We start from the raw sequence: 22,837 nt of genomic DNA, 5'->3' as shown, positions 1-22,837 counted from the left end.
TGTATGTGTATGTGGTATGTATTTGTGTGTGTATATGAGCGCCTATGTACATGTTTTGCATTGTGACTGTGTGCAGGTATATATGCATGGCCGTGTGTGTGTGTGTGTGTGTGTGTGTGTGTGTGTGTGTGTGCACTCAGAGGCCAGAGGTTGATGCTAGGTGTTTGCTACCCTTACTTTCCACACTATGCTGAATAGAGCTGTCTCACTGAGTGTGGAGCTCATCAGTTTGACTAGGCTGGCTGAACAATGGGCTCCTCTTGTTTCTCCTCTGCTGGCCATTGCTGGGGTTACAGATGTGTGCTGCTGCACCAGAGTTTACATGTATGCTGCGGATCTCAGGCTAGTGTAACACGCGCCGTAGCCATTGAGTGACCTCCCCGTCCCCTAAAGCTGTGGGTTGTTTTTTTTTTTTTTTTTTTTTTTTTTTTTTTTTTTTTTTTTTTTTAAAACCTGGAAGACTTAAGAAAGCTCCAGGAATTCAAGCCAAGTAAGGCCGGTGCTTCCTGCTTGCTGGCACCGACCTCAGAGGCAATGGCCTGGTGCTTTAAGGCGCAAACTTCTCCATCAGACATTTGAATTATTGTTGTATAGCTTATTTGCTTCATGGTCCTGGCTGAGGAACTTACTCTTTAAGATTTTTCTAATTAAGATAATATACAAAGTACTTAGTGAAAATTTACCTGTGTATACACTGTATGTATGTATGAATACATAGGAACAAATAAGGAGGGCAGAGGTCAAATGTCTTCACACTCTGCCTTATTTTATGAGACACTGGCTGGCTGGCTGACCTGTCTCCATGTCCCAGCATTAGGGTTACAGGTACACACTGCCACACATGGCTTTTTAAGTGGATCCTGGGGCAAAGTCAGGGCTTCGTGTTTGCTCAGCAAGCACTTTATCCACGGAGCTGTCTCCTTGGCCCCTAGTAATGCATGTATGCTCTGATGGGACTCTAAGCTTGAGGCAATGGAGCCAATCACCCAGCTCTCTGAAGGTGACAGAACTGCTATCATGGTAGAAGGCTTCAATGCCAGAACGACCTGGGCATTTTTACTATATGTAAAATGGGTTAGTTGACTTAATGCTAATATTTAATGTGAATTAGCTAGATAAAGGTTCAGATAACATGACAATGTTAAAAATAGCATCTAAGACAGTGGAAATAATAAACAAATTATCTCCCTGATTATAATCAGAAATATGTTTACACTTTACTAAATCCGTGCTTTATATAGAAGGTTCTTTCTGTATTTCTGCAGATAAAAAAATGTTTTTCTCAGGCAGGAAGAGCAAGCTTTATTCTGAGAAAATACTTCCTGGCAGGACTTACATTCTTAAGCAAGGCAGTAAACGTACTCTTTCCTTCTCAAAGGCATGTTATGTTGTTTAAGATGCATACAATATGAATATTAAACCACAAGAAGCATGCCAGATAAGAAACTACCAAATTGTCATGGAGACTTCTACATGACTAGAGTTTAAAATGTGCATAAGTGCACAAACATTTTCTATTTCACCCATATGCTTCCCATATAGCTTTCCTTTTTATGGTAATGCTTCAGGCATTTGGGGAAAAATTAAGCATGTGATACAAGGGAAGGAAGTAATGTATAAAATAGTTCCATTCTGAATCATGCTAAGAATTATTTAGACAGTCTTGTGGAGAATCCCTTCTCAAATGAAGCCTATTGTCTCAGAAAGGAGGATAATACTAATTACATATAATATAAACAATTTTTAAATATTTTCTACTTTCATATGTGTATGATGTATGTGTATATGTATGTCTTTGCATGTGTGTGTGTGTGTTGTGTTCAAGTATATGATGTGTGAGCACACATTCATGAATATTGTAGTGTTAATATATATGATACATGAGCACACATATGTGGGTATTGTGTTAATGTATATAATGTGTGGACAAACATATGTGGGTATTGTGGTGTTAATATATATGATGTGTGGGCACACATATGTATGGGTACACACGAAGCTGGCATTTATGTGAAGTCTGGGTATCTGAACTGTCTTCTTGCTTGTGCTAAAGTGTTTTAACCGCTGAGCCATCTTCGTAGCCATCACCAACTTTTTCATATTTTTTAAAATAATGTGTTGATTTTTTCTTAAAGATTTATTTATTTATTTTATGTATATAAGTACATTGTAGCTGTTTCCAGACACGCCAGAAGAAGGTATCAGATCCCATTACAGATGGTTGTAAGCCACCATCTGGTTGCTGGGAATTGAACTCAGGACCTCTGGAAGCGCAGTCAGTACTCTTAACCACTGAGCCATTGCTCCAGCCCAATGTGATGATTTCTAATACTAATGAATGCCAAATATTTCTGACAAATAGATTTAAAAGATGCCAATTTTACCTGCTTGTCCATGTTATGGACACAATTGGTACTGACAAACATTCTGACCATGGGGCAGGTGAGCAAGCTGCCCTTGCTGGTGAACAGACAGAAAGGGAGGAACACTTGGACAGAAAAACCTTTTCAAACCCTGCCTTTCAGGATAGAAATGTTTTTCCTAAAGCGGGTACTCTCAGGGATGGGGATGGAACTGAGAGCGTGTTAGGAGGTGTCTTCCTTCCAGTGCCCTGGGAGATGTAAAAATTCTCCTAGTTCCCTATAAGAGGGTCTGGATGAGAGCTCCAACACAGGCTCATAGGTTTTTGAATGCTTGGTCCCCAGCAGGTAAGCTACTTAGGAAGGACTGGGAGGTGTGGCTTTGTTGGAGGAGGTTTGTCACTGGGAGTGAGCTTTGGGGTTTCAAAAGCCCACACCATGCCCAGTCTCTCTCTTGGTTTCTCTCTGCCTCCTGCTTGCAGAGGGTTACTCTCAGCTTCTGCTCTAGCACCATGCCTGCCTGCTACCATGATGATCACGGATTAACCCTCTAAAACTGCAAGCAAGCCCCAATTAAACTCTCCCTGATATAAGATGCCTTGGTCATGGTGTCTCTCCACAGCAATAGAACAGTGACTAAGGTCGAAGCTGGTACCAGAGACTTGGGTACCTGACCATGCTATTTGGTGGATTAGGATGACTTTGGGACTTTGGGTTAGAAAGGTGATTGAATGCTGTAAGTGGGGTTTAGTGGGCCATCCTAGATGGAACCTGAAAGAGTGGGTCCAGCTTCAAGGTGTTACAGAGGATAATGATATTAGTGGCTAGGTACAGACTAGTCTTACAATGTTGTGACAAGGAATGTGGCTGCTTTATGCACTTATCCTAAAAATCTGCTGGAGACAAAAGGGAAGACTTTTGAACTAATGTCATTAGCAGTGGAGATTTCAAGACAGCCTAGTATTGATTGTGTCGTGTGGTTATTGATATAGTCAATCTTAGGCAAATCTATAATGAGAAAGAGCAAGCAAGGCAAGTTTGAGGAGAAAAGGAGCACTAGGAAATGTAATGTTGGAGGAGAGTCATCTAAAAGAAAGACCAGATGCTAAGAGGATGGATTGTAGTGGTGCCCTTAGAGCAAGACCCAACCCAGCTAAATTCTAAAGCTTGTGAAAAGAACAGGCCTAAGGAGTCATCTGCTCTACAAAGGGAATTCAATGCAAATACAGTTTAAGGAGAGGGCCAGCTTCTAGTCCAGATGGGTCCCTGACCTTGGCAGTTCCAGCCAGCCACCTAGTTCTGGATTTAAGAATGCAGGTGTAAAGAGCTTGAGGAATCTCCCTTGGTGCTTAGAAAAAAGCCAAGTCCTGTGACATGGGAGTCCCCTCCATGGGGCTCAAAGAGGCCACTGTGTGAAGCTGAAACCTGATTTCACTGGAAACCCCAAGATGTTGGCGATGCCAGACCCATCAAACATCTGCAGAGGAGAGCTGCATGCAGTGTGTTGAACCAACTCAAGAGAGAGAAGTATTTCAGTCCACAAAGCTGGAAGGAGAATGAGAACCACAGAACTATCAAGCTCTTGCACATTAGTCATGGAACTATAGTATTTGGAAGTTGCCCTGCTGGGATTCCGTCTTGCTTTGGTCCCACATTCCTCACTGTGCCCTCTCCCTCCCTTTGGGAATGGGAATAGATATTCTGTGCCAGTGTGTGTTGTAAGTATGTGACTTGTTTTTGGTTTTGCTTTTACAAGGGGTTACAATAAGAGCCCTTCTGAGTCTCAGAAGAGACTTCAGGCTTTTAAACAGGTTTGAGACAGAAAGACTACAGGGACTTGGAAGTTGGCCTTAATGCATTTTCATCGTGATGTGGTTGCAGATCTTTTGGGGCCAGGGATTGCAATATTGTGATTTGAATAATGGCTCCGTAGGCTCATATAATTGAATGTTTGGTTCCCAGTTGGTGGACCATTTATGAAGAATTAGGAGATGTGGCCTTGTTGGAGAAGGTGTGGCCTTGTTGGAGGACCAGTCTCTCTCTGTCTGTCTCTGTCTCTCTCTCTTCCTGTCTGTAGATCAGAATGTAAGCTCTCAGCTACTGCTCCATTGCCATGATTCCCACCATGGCTGTGGAAACTCTGAACCTATAAGCAAACTCCCAATTAAATGCTTCCTTTTATAAACTGCCTTGGGGACAGTGTCTCCTTACAGCAATGGAATAGTAATTATAGTAGAGGGCTTGTAACCAAGATAACCATCGTGAACCCAGAATTAAGCATCACTTAAGAATTAAGTCCCAGTTGTTTAAGGTACAACCCAAAATGTTTCCCTATCATTGGCCTGAGGTGGTAATTCTTAGTTCATTAAGAGTTTGAACTTCTCTAGAATAGATTTAACCACCTCAAGTATTTTTTCAAATGATTTCTACTTATAGAACTGTCCGAACAGCTATTTAAAAAAAAAAAAAAAAAAAAAAGCTGGTAGCATATGCTGGAGTTAAGGCTCACCAGGTAAAGGCACTTGTCGCCAAGCTTGGCAGCCAGAGGTTGATTCCCCCTGAGTTACACGGTGGAAGGAGAGAACAGATTGTCAAACACTGACTTCTACACAAGAGCCACGGTATATGTGCACATGCATGCACACAAGTAATCGAAATGATACCCTGGCATATAATATAAAATCCCAGGAAAAGAGGCTTCCTCCTTGAAGCCCTGAGAGCATTCCCCAAACATCACTTCACTTCACACACACATTAGTGTATGAATTATGGCACTGTTTGAAAGAGCTAGGAATACATTTTGACTGTAAGTACTGTTCATGTAGAAGTAATTATGGAGAGAATGGGATGGCCTCATAAATCAATCTGGCTGCTGCCTCTCTTCAGGCGAGAATTAATCTGGCCTGCTAGCCGGTGATGAGTTAGCTGGCTCTCTGCTAGTGTTCTGCATGGCTAAGTATCAGACATGGAAACGGCAGTGTCAACTTTTCGCAAATTAACACTGTCTGTTGATGACACATAATCTTTTCCTTTCCTCTGTGCCTGCATGCTCAGTGCTCAAGGAGTAAAAGCTTGAAACAGATGCGCAAGGCTATTTTCACTCTGATAGGGGGCAAGGTTTGGCTTTTGGTTCCATGATTCTCTCTCTCCCTCCCCTACTCCTTCCCTCTCTCTCTCATGCAAACTTTTTTTTTCTAAGTTCTAAGTTCTCAATACCCTGAATGTGTCTGGGAGGCAGGAACACACACTGTTCTACCAATCAGGAAGGAACCAATATTACCTAGTGGCAAAAGCAGCGTGTGTCCATCTGGCTACCTCCATGTTCCAAAACACAGCTGCTGGCACCACTTGCAGTTCCAACCAAGAACCAGGAGAGAAAGGCACTCCTTGAGAGGGGTATCCCACAAGGGGTTTCTTCCTTCCTTCCTTCCTTCCTTCCCTCCCTCCCTCCCTCCCTCCTTCCCTCCCTTCCTTTCTGAGAGCTTGGAGATTCTGAGAAGCCTTTGAAGCGGTACACATCCATCCATCTATTCATTATTTTCTTCTTCTGGAGAATGTTTATAGCTTCTGAAAGATTCTCAATAAACTCCCTGCTTCTGACCAGGTTACTAATACCCAGAGCCAAAGGAAACCCCGCCTTGTCAGTTGCAAAGTCCTTTGTAACTATACAATCTTTTAACAGATGGTGTTCTACCCTCAGGCCAAAAAAAAGTCATAATATTATCATTGGTGGGCTGTTTATGTTCAAGCAATATTGCAGCAATAAATCTCTATAATGATGCTGAATTGTAAATTATCATCCGAGTTTTGTAAACATACTAAATGTGGTGGTTATAAAGGGAGCTTTTCTTAGAAAGTAACAGTAGATACATTCACTGCACCATTAACTTGCTACTCCAACAAATAATTAGAGATGAATTAGACAGTGTTTTTTGTCCTAAGATTTAGAAGCCCAAGGTTCTTTTCCCCCATCCCACCCCAGCCCCCTAATTATGGGGGAACACCATGATTCAGCCACTCCTAAAATAACTGTTGACTTTGTCTTTCAGGGGTTTGGTTCTGTGGTTGGAGGACCACCAGCAAATCTGACCACAAGAAGCCCGAAGGCAGAGGAATCTGCATGCCTGAGAGCAGCCTCCCTAGGTGACGTCTACACCTGTAAGCCACCAGTACTGGAAAGATGGAGTCAGAAGGGGGAGTTCAAAGTCATCTATATATAGTCATCTATATAGTCTGTAAGAGACCCTATGTATAAAGACACTAAGCAGAGAAAGGAGTGGGGCTATGTGTCTCTCATGTGAAACACACTTCTGAACCCTTTCAGACAGCCCTTTCTGCTCACAAGTGGGAACCCAAGAAAGTTACTCACCAGAGGCAGGTGGCTGGTCGCTGGGGGAGCTCCCGGACCCTGAGGCTCCCCTCTCATCAGCCCTGTCCTGGGGCCGTACTCCTGCCTCTGCTGCTTCACTGGGAAAGCCCATGCTGTAGGCACACTGGGGCAATGGTCCACATTTCAGGGACCCTGGAAAGGGTTCATGGTCCTCCCCAGGAGTGTTCCCACTGCCTGTGTAGCCATCTGTTGAGTTGGAGCTGACCACCCAGGGGAGGCAACTGTCACCCTCTATTTCTTTTGCCAGGTGCTTTTCAGGGGACGCAGGCATAGAGTCAGTTCTGCTTGGAGGCTCAGTGAAGTCACAGCCTTCAGAATCCACCGTGCTTTCAGTCCCCGTGAAACACTGGCTTAAACTGTCGTTCTCCCCCACTTCCAAGGGCTCCTGGAATGGGGGTATAGATTTGCTTCCCTGCTGGATTAGGAACAGTGAACCATCCGAAGGCTGTGAGGGCCGGTCCATGTACTCATCCTCTGTGGGAATCTTCCTTGAGAGGTCCCCTTGCGTCTCAACCTCGCTGACCAATGTGAACGTCCTAGAATCTCTGCCTTCTGCCCAGGGCCCGTCTGCCGCACACACAGGCCCACAGACTCCAGCACCAGCTTCTGGAACCGTCTTCTCCTCCCGAGTCATTAGTAAGATACCTTCACACACTTCTTGCTGACTGGAGGTTGCCGAGTGGGAACCAACACAACGGTCCCCTGAGGACTCCTGGGGATGTGAATTCAGAAGGCAAAGGCCTTAATATCCAGAATTAGCACAACATGCTCACTTAACAACTGCTGAAAATATGAACTGTTTCCACCCTGGCAAGTACAGGTGCCCCGTCCTCTATGGCTGTGTTTATGCCGTATAAAATGACATTATATGAGAGAAGTCTAGAAGGGGGAACAACCAGAAACGACTGGATCTTTACTGCAAGGCATAGACAGCATCTGCACACCTATGCCAATGAAGAGCCACCCCAAGCAATGCCTACCCACGACTTCAGTCTATAAGGAAGCAATGGCAACATGTAACCAAATACTGAGCTTCAGGCAGTTGCTCTGTGATTTAGTTCTGCACATTATATAATCCAGCAAACGGGCAAGCTTACTGAGAATGAGAGGAGTCAAGTGTGATGCTGAGAAGGAAGAGCCAAACAGGAAAAGCAGATGAGAATTCTAGAGATCAGTCTAATGTCTGCAGTTGATACATCTTATATGGAAGAAAACAGATGCAGCTGGGCGTGGTGGCACACTCCTTTAATCCCAGCACTCGGGAGGCAGAGGCAGGTGGATTTCTGAGTTTGAGGCCAGCCTGGTCTACAGAGTGAGTTCCAGGACAGCCAGGACTATACAGAGAAACCCTGTCTCGAAAAACCAAAAGAAACACAAACAAACAAAACAAAACAAAAAACAGATGCAAAGGACAAACTAGAATAATTGGCATTTTAATATCAAATGTGAAGTGGAAAATTATTGTTACTATTAGGTTTTTGCTGTTTTGCTTTGGAGTTATGAGACAGGGTCTTATGTACCTGAGGCTGGCCTCATTAGGCATTAAAGGAAGACTGAACTTCTTATCCTCCTGTCGCTATCCCCCGAATACTTGGATCATAAGCCAGCACCACCATGCCCAGTTTATTCAATGCTGGGACTGAACTCAGGTTTTGTGCCTGCTAGGCAAGCACTCGCTCAGCTGACCTACATAACTGGTGCCTCCTTTGAGCAAGTGCATGTGTTCATTTATTTACATACTTATTTTAGAGGAGACAGTAAACAGACATGGACATTCATTTTCTTCTTTTTAAAGATTTATTTTTATTTTTAGTGTGTGTGTGTGTGTGTGTGTGTGTGTGTGTGTGTGTGTGTGTGTGTGTACGAGTGTGTTGTCCTAGGAGTCCGGGATCCCCTTGAGCTGCAGTTACAGGTTGTAACCACCTGTGGTTGTGAGTGGCCTAACCTGACTTCTGAGAACTGAGCTCAGGTCCTCTGGAAGAGTAGTGGAGACTCTTAACTACAGAGTCATCTCTCCAGCCGCAGAGGGTTTTCATTCGTCTGCTTGTTTGATTGGATGGTTTTGGTTTGGTTTTTCATTCTGGTAAGTTTACTGTTAGACAAAGATTGTGTATTCTCAATGTGCATGTAGATATTTAAGAACAGAGGACTACACCATGTCCATTCACTCTGTGGTGATTCCAGGCTCACTTCTTCACATACAGAAAAAGCAAAGAATGAATCTGTGCGATGAAGTGTAAGCTACTGGTGTACTTGTGCATTGTGCCAGGACTTTCATTGGTTAATTTTTTTTGTTCTTTTTGAAATTATGTCAGAGTTGAAGATTTATTAAATAACTACAGAGTAAAGAAAAGTCATAAATGGTTCCTCCTAGGAATCTGTATTAGGTGATCAAGGTCAGTTCTAAAAATACACACACGGAGATCATAGAATTGGAATGAAGAGTACTGTATGGCTCAGGGGTAGCCTGGGGCTCAGTGGAGGGGTGGGCACAGGGCGTAACGAAGACGTTAGGCTCTGACTTACTCTGCAGGGATCAGTTCCGGGCTGGAGGTTTAACTGCCTGGTAAGCAGTGTGCTCCATAGTTGGCTACTTACAGCTCTAGAGCCTGTGGCAGGACTTAAAGGAGGCATTAAACACTTTTACCTTATTTCCACTCAGACTACTGCAAGCATCATTGACCCAACTCCACAAATTAGCTGAAAGAAAAAAAGGAGAGCTTCATGTTATAATTTTCTACTCATTTTTAATATAATTATTTTTATATATCTAACTTGTACAGCATGATGTTATCGGATAAGTTTGAGGGCAGAGTGGTTACCATAATAAAATAGATGAAGTTATCTATTGTGTCAAAAGGAGATTTTTATGTGGCAAGAAGAACTAAAATTGACTAAATTAGCAGTTCTCATCCAGTACAATATTCTTCGCTGAGCGTGGTTATCTCATACACCTGTTACTACAGTCTCTGACCTACATCCCCTCATTTCCTTCCTCCTGCCCCTGGTCACCACTGTGTCATTCTCTGCCTCTGTGAGTTTGCCTTTCTCTCATTATATAAACATACCCACTGCAAGTGTTACAGCCGGGATCAGCATCCCTGAGTATTTGCTTATAATGTACCCAGGGCTGGGGAGGGGGTGAAACTCAGGGCAGAAAGCTTGTCCGGCATGCACAAAGCACTGGTTCCAGCCTCAGCATGCAGTGGGTGCAGGGCCACAATAGGAACTAGTACACAGCTCAGTGACAGAATTCTTGTTCAATAAGCAAAGACATGGGTTCAAACTCCAGCACAGGATTGCGAATCAACCAATCAATTAAAGTCAACTGATTTAAACACTCTGAAGGCATCTTTCTTAACAAAAACAGAACTTGCTGATCTCTACTGAGAAAAGACTGTCAAAGTTAGTTTCTGTCAACTTGACACAAACCTAGACACCAAGGAAGAGGGACCCTCAGTTGGAGGAACTGCCCGCATCAGAACGGCCTGTGGGCTGTCTGTAGAGCATTTTCTTGATTGCTGACTGATGTGCGAGGGAGGGCCCAGCCTACTATGAGCAATGCCATCCCTGGGCAGGAGTTTCTAGGCTGTATAAGAAAGGTAGCTGAGGGGCTGGAGAGATGGCTCCATGGTTAAGAACACTGGCTCTTCTTCCAGACAACTTGGGATCAATTCCCAGCCCCTACATGGAGGCTCACAACCATCTCTAACATCGAGGCCTTCTTCTGACCTCTGAAAGTAGCAAGCATACATGTGGTCCACAGACTTACATGCAGACCAAATACCCATTCACATCAAATACATTTTAAGAGATTTTAAAAAGAAAGATAACAGAATGAATCACAGGAAACAAGCCAGTAAGCAGCACTCGTCCATGGCCTCTGTGTCTGTTTCTGCCTCTAGGTTCCTGCCTCGAGTTCCTGCCCTGACTTTTAAACTATAAAGTGTAAAGATGGAAAGACAAACACAAACAAATACCTTTGCATTCGAAGTTATTTTTGGTCATGGTGCTTATCATAGCAATAGAAACCAAACTAGGATAGTCGCTAGTAATACACCAGATGCCAATGATACAACTGGGTCACCATGCTGGTAGACTACAGACATTCTTGCTCCATTCACAGTTTTACTGTGCATATGAGGAAGCAAGATACCCGAGGCAGGAGGACAAGGAAGGTGCTTCTGGCACAATGTTACGTGAAGATGAAGTTTTATCTCAGCCCTTAGGAAAATTCAGTGCGCTCATCACTATTAAGACTGAAGTCAGGAGCTGCAAACTAGGCTCTTGTTTTTGCTTTTATGTATCTATGTGGTATTCATGCATATATGTATGTTTGCATGTATGTGGGCTGTGTATGCATATGCTTGTTCACAAGTGTGTCTATTCGTTTGTGTGTATATGTGTGCATATGCGTATGTATGTGTCTGTTTGACACCGGGTATCTTTATGAATGATTCTCCACGTTATACATCAAGGTAGGCTGTTTCACTTAAACCCAAGGCTCACTAGTACAGATAATTTAGCTAGCCAGATTGCTCAAGAGATGCTCTTCCAATCTCCCCAGCCTCATGTGCTAGGATTACAGGCAGGGAGGCACCACTTCCCAGAACAGCCTGGGAATGATTCCTGTTAGGCCACATTGGACAAAGTGTGGACGTGCCCTTTCCTTCAGGCTTCATTCACCGGTTCATTGTTTGACCTTTTGGATTATAAACACTTGGCTTCCATGGACTCCCACCTTCTTCCCTTCCCCCTTCCCTGTCTGCTTCTACTCCCCCTGACACTTGCCTGCATACCATGCATGTGCACTCGCGCGCGCGCGCGCACACACACACACACACACACACACACACTCACATCTCCCCCCATCTCTTTTTTATCCCCATCCCCATCACTCAGTGCTGAGGATCAAACCCAGGGTCTTCCTTACGATAAGCTAGCTCTTTACTTGAGCTGTAGTCCTGACCCTTGAACTTTTGGTTTTAAAGACAGGATCTCAATATCAAGATTGCAAATATCTGGCTCAACTCGTGCTTTACTTGTTGTACCTGATGTTTGCACCCCGAAACCTACTTAAAGCTGGAAAGAGGGAACCAACACCACGAAATTGTCCTTTGACTTACAGATAGATGTGTGTCATGAACATGTACCCATGCACACATCATGAACACACAATGTAAAAAGTAAATAAATTATTATGATATATCTGAAAAAAAACTGGCAGAGCTTTATTAAAAACCATGCGTTGTTTAGCAATGCCATATAAAAGTCAAACAAGATGTGATGTTTAAAAACACAACCAAACCTTTTGTAGATATCCCCAAAAAATGGAGTAATTTTTGGTTTTCTACTTTACATAAGCCTCTAAATTCTAAAAATATAGTCATCTATCATCATAATTTTAGATTCATACTTCAAAATAGTATCCCAATCAAAACTTCCGCCACCTATCCATTTATCTGAGCATGTGTCTCTGGTTTAAATGGGTACATTTCCAAGGGGATGTATTACAGAATTAACTACAGCCCTTGTGTTTGGAATGCTGCACAGAGACACAACGTGACTCCCAGCAGTGACACATGAGCAGTTTCAGAAAGGCTGAGCATTGTCTACTTATAGACACAATGTTGCCCTTCAGTTGTGGTCATTATTATTGCTACTGGAAAACAAAGAATCAGACACAGAAATGCAAATATGCTTCACTTGCTGAACCTGAATTTGATCCCCAAAACTCATTTAAAGGTGGAAGGAGTAAATCAGCTCCACAAAATTGTCCTCTGACCTCCATGTATGCATTGTGGCACATATGCACATCTCATGAATACACACAGTAAGTAACATTTATATTCACCTAGTTTATGTGATTGGTGTTTTGTCTGCATGCATGTCTGTATGAGAGTGTCAGGTGCCCTGGAACTGCAGTTAAGACAGTTGTCAGATATGAGGTGGGTGCTGGGAATTGAACAAGGGTCCTCTGGAAGAGCAGCCAATGCTCTTAACCACTGAGCTACTACTCCAGCCCCATAATCAAACATGTAAAAAGCAGATTCTGTGACTGTCAGGGATCATCTACTCATGTCCTAAGATGCCCCCCCCCCGGAAAAGCTCCATACTCTTCATGGCCACTTTTCAGACACCGCCATGGACACTGTACCTGTCAGTGCTTTCCCTCCCTTCCTGTAGTAAATGCCGAAGAAGATGGCAGCCACTACTACCACGGAGATGAAGAGGAGCAGAACGATGAGACTGGGCAAGTAAGCCTGGGCCTCTGTGTTGGAAGAAAACACGGTATTAAAGATTATTCATTTTACCAAATTAAAAGATAAAGCCCTGTAAATCCAACCCAAGAATCAAGGCTGTGGGTGTGTAGGCAAACAACAGTGGAGAGCTCCCACCTTAATTGCAGAGGGTTCCCAGATGTTAGAGGATGAACTCCATAGCTCAGCCCACCCTGCTCAGGGGCCTCCCCTTTGGGCAAGAGGAGCTCAGGCCCATGGTCCTATCTCTACCTTAGAATAAGTTCAATGCCATCCACCATGCTATCATGGTCCTCTGAGTTTGTCATTCAACACCCTGATTTCCTTGTTCACAGCCTATTATTATTGTTCTGTAGCCTGGTTCCTTTGCCACAGAAAGGTTTTGCCCAGTCTGCTCTTTTCTGAGATACAGCCCATCCCCTACACTGACCCACTCACCTAAAGCAACCAGACAGAAGCCTGCTAACCAGAAACTTTCAAAGCAATATTTAGATTAGCTTAATCTACAAACACTCACAGATAAGACTCTGGCTTACAGCCAGAGTCTAACAAGTCACTCTCTTTGGCTTGATCCAAATCTCTCCATAGACACCCTCACAATGACTATCACTCTCTACCACGCCTAGGCAATGGCATTGACATTTATGTTTATAGCTTACCCCTAGCTCAGTGTAAATATATATTTATAAGTTTATATATTTACATATAATAAATATATTTATATATAAAATAAATATATAAGTTTATATATGTTTATAGATTACCCCTAACTCAGTGTAAATACAGATATAGATGATATAGATATAGATGATATAAATACAGATATAATCAAGTAACCCAGCATGTGAAAGGCACTGGGTCAAATCTACAGCAGACAAAACAAAAAGAAGGGGAAGGAGAAAGAGGAGGATGAGGAGGAAGAAGAGAGGAGGAAGAGGGGGGATGAGGAAAAAAAGAAAAGAGAGAGAAAGACACAGACAGAAAGAAGGAAAGAAAGAGAGAGAGAGGAAGGAAGGAAGGAAGGAGGGAAGGAAGGGGAAATAATGGAAAGGGAAACTGGAGAGAAAGCTCAGCAATTAAAATCGCTGTCTGCTCTTCCAAAGGACCTGTGTTTGATTCCCAGCTCCCAAATGGCAGTTCCCAGCTGTCTGCAACTCCAGTGCCAGAGGACTCTATGCCCTCTTCTAGCCTCCTTGAGCAATGCACATAGGCAGTGCACAAACTCAGATGCAGTCAACATACCCATACACACAAAATAAAAAAGAATGAACCTTTTAAACAATAAAAATAAAATATTACCAAGATGATAGTGGTCAGAAGGAATGGGAAAGCACAAATAAGTGCCTGCAGATACAGTGTGTCACTTTAGAGAGACCACTGCAGATACAGTGTGTCACTCTAGGGAAACCACCTTGGGCCATGTACCACCCCACCACCGGCTCTGCTGCTCCTACCCTTGGGTGGTCTCCTCAGTGTCAGGGAAGAGCTGCAGACCACATCTGATTCCATTGTCCCTTGGTGTGCTTCTATCTGTCCAAGGACGGTGCAGCTGTGAGAAAAAAAGCAGGCAATGGCTGTGGTCTGACACTTCTAATTTAAAAACCAAACAAAGGAAAGAGGCTAGAGTCCCAGATACTTCAGGAAGGGAAGACATCTCTTTCCAGATGTTTGACTCCCCATCTTCTCCACGGGAGCAGAGGCCCTCAGAGGTGGGTGGAGCACTTGGAGACTATTCTAAGAACTACTGAGAACATAGCGGACAAGTCCGAGGGACTTCAGTAAGGAGGATTCCAAATGCTGAGAGTTTTGGTGAGTACACTTCTGAAGATAAAAAATACAGTCTTCTCGACATGAAACTTGAATAAAGTGCATTGGGAATCAGCATTTAACAAGAGATTCCTGAGCTAAGTGTGATGAGGTACACCTGCACCCTGACAGTGAGCCCCTGTCTGAAAGCAGGGCAAGATGGGAAGAGGAGAAGCAGAAGCAACGGCAGCAGCCCGTGGGATGGGTAATGTGAGCTTTTAAACCATCAAGAATAGGTGTGCAACTGAAGACTCCTTGCACTTATCATTAGCATTAAACAATGGGATGCAAGGAAAAGCCTGAGAGTCTATTCCATGTAACTTGTGGGAGGTGCCACGTACGTATACATGCTGTATGTACATCCCTAACCCCCAACCCGATAGTCAGAATGTGAAACTGGAACACCGACAGGGAATCACAATAGGAAACCTGACACCATGACGTTTTATTTCACTTGTAAAAGTAATTTAGACCATGAGTATGAGCCACGAGAGACAACGCCACTGGGCTGAGACCTGTCATCCACCCCTACACCCCACAAGGTCTCAGTACACATCAAAACAGATGCCAGGACCTGAAAAAAGTCTGAAGTTCCCAAGCAAGCATGTGGGTAAGGGATGCACAGTCTGTGTTCCACACATCACTACAAGACTTATCCCTGCAGAAAACCCAGAACCGCTTACATGGCTGTCAATAGGAGCTTGGGAAGTAAGTCAATTCTGGTGCAATTCCACAGTGAGACCATGGCAGATCTAAGAAGTCACAGAGACTCCCAACTCAGCGTAGAAAGAAAATCAGGTAAGCTAGCAGTATGTGCCAGATCCTGGGTTCAGCCCCAGCAACAAAAATAATAAAAGCCAGGCATGGTGGCATACGCCTTTAATCCCAGCACTCGGGAGGCAGAGGCAGGCAGATTTCTGAGTTCGAGGCCAGCTTGGTCTGCAGCGTGAGTTCCAGGACAGCCAGGGCTATACAGAGAAACTCTGTCTCAAAAAACCAAAATAATAATAATAATAATAATAATAATAATAATAGTAATAATAATAAGTCTGATGTTCAAATATTGATGAATATGAAGATCAAGATGATTATAGATGGGATAAAATAAAAAACCCAGATGAACCTCTGTTATTCAGCATGTAAAGAACTTCAAGACTAGCAAGAGAACCAAGGTGCTTTCAGTGTACACACACTTCTACGGACCAGAAGACTGTACGGCTGACAGAGTCAGGGTGGTGAGTGGCAATACAAGCTGGGGACACAGCTCAGCCAGAGAAGCTGTGCCCAGCACACCCGGAGCCCTTACCCTCCACCCACACTAGCAAACCCACAGCCCACACACAAATAAACAAGAAATAAAGGAGTAAGAATCCTGAACTGAAGGTCTTATATTTCTGAATGTAAGAAGTGGCACAAAACTCTGACACACACTGGGGCCAACGATGCCAGGCTTGGTCCCTACTGTGGCATGGACAGAAGCTAACCACTGAACCAAGTCGATAAGAAGCTAACAAGTAACCAAGTAGCCAAGAGGCTAACACACTGAAGCCACCTTCCATCCAGAGCTGCTGAGGCTGACTGGTGTTAACTTTCCTTCTAAGCTCCGCCCAACAGTTACCTGGCAACAGCCAGGTAGGCCTGGCTTGCTATAAAAGGGGTGTTTGGCCCCTCCTACCTCTCTACCTCTCTCTGTCCCTTTTGACACTCTTCTCTCCCTGGCCTCACTGCTTTCTCCCTCCCCCATCCCCTCTCTCCTCCCTCCTTCCCTCCCTCTCTCCCTCCCTCTCTCCCTCCCTCCCTTCTTTCCCCTCTCTCTCCTCCCTTCTCAACTCCCTTTCCCATACCTCCAAATAAACTCTATTCTGTACTACACCCATTGTATGGCTGGTACCTGAGGGGGAAGGGATGCCTTATCATGGGGCCACAAAGGCACCCCTCCCATCTCACCACACCACGTTCTACTAAGCATATCCTGGGTCCTTTTTAGAAAACACAACTGGTCCTTGGGCTTCTGCACAGTCACTTACTTGGTCCAAGGTTTGCATTTGTCTGTGGATGAAAAGACATCTGAGAAGAAGCCCGGGAGGCAGGGTGTGCACACCGTATCCTTGTTGAGCTGCACTGTCAAAAAACAAACAAACAAAACCAGATAAAAAGCAAGGGGACACTTAGAGATCAGCCAAGATGGCGTCGTGTCCCTGGAGCACCCACCGCTCCCCATGTCTCCGGTCTGGCCAGCTGTATCTCCTGCCTCCACCTCCTCCAGGCTTGGGTGGAGGAAGAGCTTACAGAGTTTTGCTCAGAAACTGACTTCTTTCATGTCAGGACACTGAGACTAACATTCAGCTAAGGCCAGCTCTGCTTTCAACCCATTTCCCGTTTGGTCTTACATAGCTGGAAGTTGCTGTCTGGCAATCTCCAGCCTTCATGGCTGCATTAGTTTTCACCAGCAGGCAAATGGGATGCCATCACAATCTTTAAGGGAAACCTGTTCTTCCAAAATCCAAGGCATGCAGTTACTCTAAAGTCAAGGGGTAGGGAGTGGTTTTTGAAACATTTCCAGTCCCAAGCATGCTGGATATGGGCTATAAGACACTATTCACTACAAAGGTTATTATTTCAAAACCCGGAACAATTGAAATGCCTGAATGAACAGTAAACTTCTTAAATAAATAAATGGTGGCACATTGCCTCAGTGATATATCAGCTTCACTTCACCAAGCTAAGGAGTACAGCTTACCAACAACACTTTCCCCCCTAAAAACAAACAAACAAAACAAGACAACTTTGTAAGTCTCTTCCTCTTATACAAGAATTGGTGTGAAGTTTTTCTACCAAGGGCCTACATAGCTACCTATGGCCTCTGCTGTAATTGCTCATAGCACAGAAGTAATTACAGACAATACGTGAAGGTGGTGGACTGAGCTGCATCCCAAGCAAACATGGACTCAAGTGATGAGAAAGTGTGCACCTTGCCTTCATCCACAGTCCTCAGAGCAGACGCTGGTCCTGACCGGAGAGATTGATTCACTCTCATGTTCCTCCTAAGCTAACTTAGCACCTAAGCGATGCCTCAGGCTTTCTGGGTTTCCTGACTTTACTGTATCTGGCACACGAGGCCTTGCACAAGCAAACAATACTGACTGCAATGTGAAACCAACATCAGGCCATTGGCAGGTACCAAACCCACTAATGACTTTGGAAATCAGTAGCATTTCTAGGACTTATTTTTCACAAATACAAGCCAAAAATAAGATTAAAATTCTTGGTATATGTCTGATAGGAGGTATATGTTTGATTTTTGTAATTTGGCTTAGTAAATAAGATACATTGCCATGCTAATATGGCAATGTGACCAGCTTTCAAACAATTATAACAATGACAGGACCATTTACCAACTAACATTAGTTGAGACAGCATTTTTAAAGATGAACACAGGGGCTAGAGTTTGGGTCCCAGCACCCACATCAGTCCGCACACAACTGCCTGGAATGTCCAGTGGATCCAAGACCTCTGGTTTCCTCAGGCATTGGCATCCGCACTGCATACACATAGTTTTACAACCAGGCTTCTCACACTAACAGGAGAAGTCACACTTCTATCTGCTCCAAACCCTGCTGTGGACCCAAGTCTTGGTTGTACTAAACTGAGCTGGGAGTTGAAATACTGGAGACCATACACCTGCACTCACACCAGCTTGGTCCTGTTTCCCCTCCCCTACTGGCCCAGAGCAGAAGTGTGGTCAAAGAATGGTATTGGGGACCAGGTCAGCTGTTTTGAATTCAAATATACTGCAAGTTGGAGCATGAGCGATTGATTCTTCTGGGGGTAGAGGAGAGAGTCTCTTGTAGCCCAGGCTGGCCTCAAACTCACTGTGTAGCTATGGATGGCCCTGAACTTCTGATCCTCCTGCCTTAATGCTAGGATTACAGGTATGTGCCACCATTCTAGGTTTTACTCGGTACTAGGGATCAATCCAGGGCTTTGTGCACAAAGCTGGTGAGCATTCTACCAACTGAGTTTCCATTCCCCAGCCTCAGGAGTGAATTTTTATCCACCTGCTGTCAGAAGAGTCTCTTCCAAGGCGTCAAGACTGAGAGAATTGTAAGGTCTCAAACCCTGGCCAAAGGCTAACTGAGGTGCCTATTAACATATGAAAGCTGATGCTGGTGGCCAACAGGTTCTCCCAGCATCCCTCAGTCCCTGTTACAGGGTCTCCCTGGCTGGAATACCCTGCCCCCCACTGAACCCTCCAGCCCAGGAGCTGAGCTGGTCTTCCCCATACAGTGCAGCCATTTTGGTTACACGGCTCCTTTTTACCCTTTAAATCCTGATGTCTTCCCGGTCTCCTGGCTCTCATCTCTCTCCCCACATGGCACAGCTCCCTCCAACCCCCATCATGCTCACTCTGGACTCTCCCAGATGTGTCTGCCTCTGGCTGTGCTCTCCTATATATCTCCAATAAACCTTTTCCTCCATCATACCTAGGAGCAGTCATGCCCTTTTTATTCCTTTTTTTTCCTGCAAGAACATCTTCCAGAAATCATAATGTTCACACCTAGTTCACAAAGGTGGGAAGTCCGTGGCCAGGCCAAGGGCTTTGCCTATTCTAATAGCAGAATTTGGAGGGAGAGCATCAATACGGTACGGAGGTCTGTCTTTGCGAATTAAAAGCTCAAGTTGACTTTCCGAGAGAGCATGTGCAGGTGAGTCAGGGCTGATGCAGAGGCCTGCCGTGCTAGCTGGATACTTTCTTCCATGTAGACTCAAATGATTAATATTTTAATTTTCCCAGCCCTTGTCCAAGCACACCGGCTTTAAAATCGTGTCTTTAAGTGAAAGACTGGCAAGCATAAGCAGCCATTTGTTACACTCTGAAAACCTGCTTTGTAGCACTTCTTAGAAGCTAGGACAGCGACTGACTCTCAGAAGCACTTTCGTAAGTTGAAAGGATGTCTGCTTCTGTGCTTTCCACAAAGCTGAAGGACACAATGGGGTTCTCAGATGGCAGAGCATTAAACATAGAACCGGACTTCACGTCCCTAGTGAGCAAGGGTGTAGCACTCGGAAGGTGCTGGGGGAACTGTGAGTGAGTCTCAGCCACTACATAAACAACTCAGAAGTTGGAAGTGTGAATGGGCTCTGCTAATGCATCGCACTGGGGAGATGCTCAGCCCCAGTACAAACACCAGGCAAGCCTACCCTCAAAACTCAAAAGGTGCGAACTTTTACAACTTTATAAAGAGTTTAAAAGGCATATAATGAGCATGATAGCAGCTTTATCTAGGAGGAAAAAGAAACACTAATTTTTACCCTGTGAACCCAAGTCAATTTAATAAAAAAAAAAAAAAATTCAAATTAGTGCTTACACTTTATGTGAAGGGATATATATGAAGAGGTGATTAGGAAAGACCTCCAAACAGAGAAAGGGAGGCAAGTCCAGGTGGAATGTGGGTGAATGCAAATGGAGAAGGAAGTGTGTGAGCCTGGCAACAGTCAGGTTAAGCCACGGGGAGGAGGGACCAGCTTTTACACCCCAGTGGCTGGTGCGCAGGGTGCGCAGGGTGCGCAGGGTGCGCAGGGTGCGCAGGGCAGAAGTCAGAAGATCCTCGCAGCTCTGTCTTCTGGAGCTTCCACTTTTGGGCAAAGTCTCTCACTGGCCTGGAGCTTTGCCTACGCTGGCTGCCCAGCCTGTTTCAGGGACCGGTGTATCCGGTCTTCCCCTCTTGCTGGAGCTGGGATTAGCTTTTACTGTAGGGTTTTGGTTCTCGAGCTTGGGGAGCAGTTTACAGCAGAAATATCTCCCAGCCCTTCTTGCCTGCTTTCCAAGTGTCATTGAGGCGATAGTTCCCCAACAGCTAAGTCTTTAGGAGCTCTTTAAATGTGAAATTTTATAAATTTGAGAATAATATTTGTAGATGTCAATTTACAGTGTGTCCAGAGGTGCGCACCCTCTTCTAAGAGGCTGTGTGCTCTGTCATGCCTTGGCAGATCCCTGCACTATACAATTTAACACTAAGTCAGTACCCTCGGGTTTCATATATTGAGGCCCACAGCCACAAAATGGACAGTGGGGTGAGGGAATTTGGGACGACTGCCCATATGCTGTTCCAAACTAGACAAAAATGATGGTTCAGCTATAGTTCCTCCGTGCCAGCTGGGCTCCCTGGAGAGCCCTTGACACAGTCATGACAAATCCCAGGGAGCCCCCTGGACAGGGGTTAAAAGCAGGTAGGGCTCGCTGCGAGAGCTCACATCAGCAACCCATGCAGCCATACAGGGATGTCGGGTGCCACACACACACACAAGTAACCGAGCAGCCGTACAGGGATGTTGAGCTCCGAAGCCGGGTGCACACTCCGTATTCCTGCGGCAGCACTCGCAGTCTGAGTTCCAGTGGTAGCCCGCTGTGCAGGCACAGCGACGCGGGGCCGTGTGGTTGCCAGGATCCACCGCCACCAGGGCCTTGCCTGCAGGAAACAAGAGATGATCAGTGTCCAGTGAGGGATAGAAGACACTATTCACCTGGTGCACTGTCCGCCTCCCAGTTCCAAACAGCCCACTAGCCAGCTGCATCTGGCCGCCAACAGGATGACTCACTGGGTTTGAGGAACTCCAGAGTTCCTTCCCATACTTCCTTATTGGTAGGAAACGGTCCAACAGACCCATTTCTTCCTAATAATTGGGAGTTGTGTAGACTGTCTAAACAGTTTCGAGTTAGGTTTAATTTGTGTGTGTGTGGGGGGGGGGGAATGCACAGCAGGGCACAGCTTCTTGGCTTTCTTTTCTTCTTTCTTTCTTCCTTCCTTCCTTCCTTTGTTTGTTTTTCTTTTCCTTTTTTCTTTTTTCAATTCAGAAGTCACACAAACTGTTAAGCCAAGTTTAGCTAGACAGAAGGGCTTTTCTGGAGATGTGAACTCATCCCGGGGTCCTGAAGGCTCTGGGGTCCTCAGGCAAGTGGACAAAACAGAAGCAGGCAGCAGGCCACATGTGGGCCAGGGTTACACACTGTGTCTTCCCAATAGATGCAAAGTGCTTGCCTTCTTTCTCTAATCTTCCACCTTCTCTTAGTTTTCCAGAATACCGGCATATGGGGATTTAACTAGATTGTAAGCCGAGCGTCCAACACATACAAATCATTCTTGTTACTCAGATTCACACGAATTTCCTGCCAGTGTAGTACTGGGGACTGAAACTATATCCTCATACATGCCAGTCAGGCATTTCACCACTTGGCTAGGTCCCCAACCTAAATGAGTGTCCTTGCTTCTGTCTATCCAATGTCACTTTTCTCAGTTTTGCTTTTATTGGACAATGTCCTATTTTAAATTGCCCCATGTGTCTTGTGTCTACATACAAGAAGGCAGGATGTGCCCTGCCCAGAAAACATGTGTGGTATAAAGTCTTGTGTAAGTTTGAGTTGTGTGCCTACTCAACAAACATCTAGTAAACAGTAACACACCTAGGACAAGGGGTTTACGCTGGTGATGTCCCTCTGGCTAGGGGCTTGTTGGAATCCAGGCCTGAATTAGTATCTCTTAGTGTCTTAGTCAGTGGTTCAGGACTCACTAATTCAATGGTTGTGCTGACTTCATAGAATATAGCTACCATGAATAAGGAAACTCGATTTTACAGGCATGCACACACATGAAGTCATAACATCATTTAAAATCACCCAGGTGGCTGTAGAAGTGGCTTACTGGTTAAGAGCCCATTCAGCTAGCAGAATCTACATTCCATTCCCAGTAGCCGTTGAGGTTTGGTGTTTTGCTTGTATTGTAATGCTAAATACTGACCCCCAAGACTTGGTTGGTCCCAAGGATGAGAAAATTTGCCACATAGACTCAAGTGACTATGTGACCTTGCCCCCCAAGTTATCCCTGATTGGTGAATTAAGGTGCCTTCAGCCTGTAGCTGGGCAGAATTGAGATAGGTGGGGCTTGGGGTTCCTGAGCTTGGGGTCTGATAAGAACTAGAGAAGAGAGAAGAGGAGGGGAGGGGAGGGGAGAAGAGGGGAGGGG

General features: G+C 44.8%; 1 protein-coding gene across 2 annotated transcripts in view; it reads right to left on the bottom strand.

Annotated features, from left to right (window-relative positions):
- Tnfrsf11a (TNF receptor superfamily member 11a) overlaps nt 1-22,837 on the bottom strand; it is a 58,519-nt gene that overhangs the window by 5,171 nt on the left and 30,511 nt on the right. Inside the window, exons 4-9 of one of the 2 annotated variants that reach the window (XM_021199170.2) lie at nt 21,143-21,286; nt 16,844-16,937; nt 14,465-14,559; nt 12,908-13,021; nt 9,398-9,450; nt 6,730-7,462 (exon numbers count right to left, since the gene is read on the bottom strand). In XM_021199170.2, coding sequence (XP_021054829.1) covers nt 6,730-7,462; nt 9,398-9,450; nt 12,908-13,021; nt 14,465-14,559; nt 16,844-16,937; nt 21,143-21,286 — 1,233 coding nt within the window. The remainder of the gene's footprint in view (nt 1-6,729; nt 7,463-9,397; nt 9,451-12,907; nt 13,022-14,464; nt 14,560-16,843; nt 16,938-21,142; nt 21,287-22,837) is intronic. The other variant, XM_029539006.1, reaches the window with a different exon arrangement.

Source organism: Mus pahari, chromosome 5, assembly GCF_900095145.1.
Source record: "Mus pahari chromosome 5, PAHARI_EIJ_v1.1, whole genome shotgun sequence".
NCBI classification, from domain to species: domain Eukaryota; kingdom Metazoa; phylum Chordata; class Mammalia; order Rodentia; family Muridae; genus Mus; species Mus pahari.
This window is presented reverse-complemented; position numbering and strand designations above follow the sequence as displayed.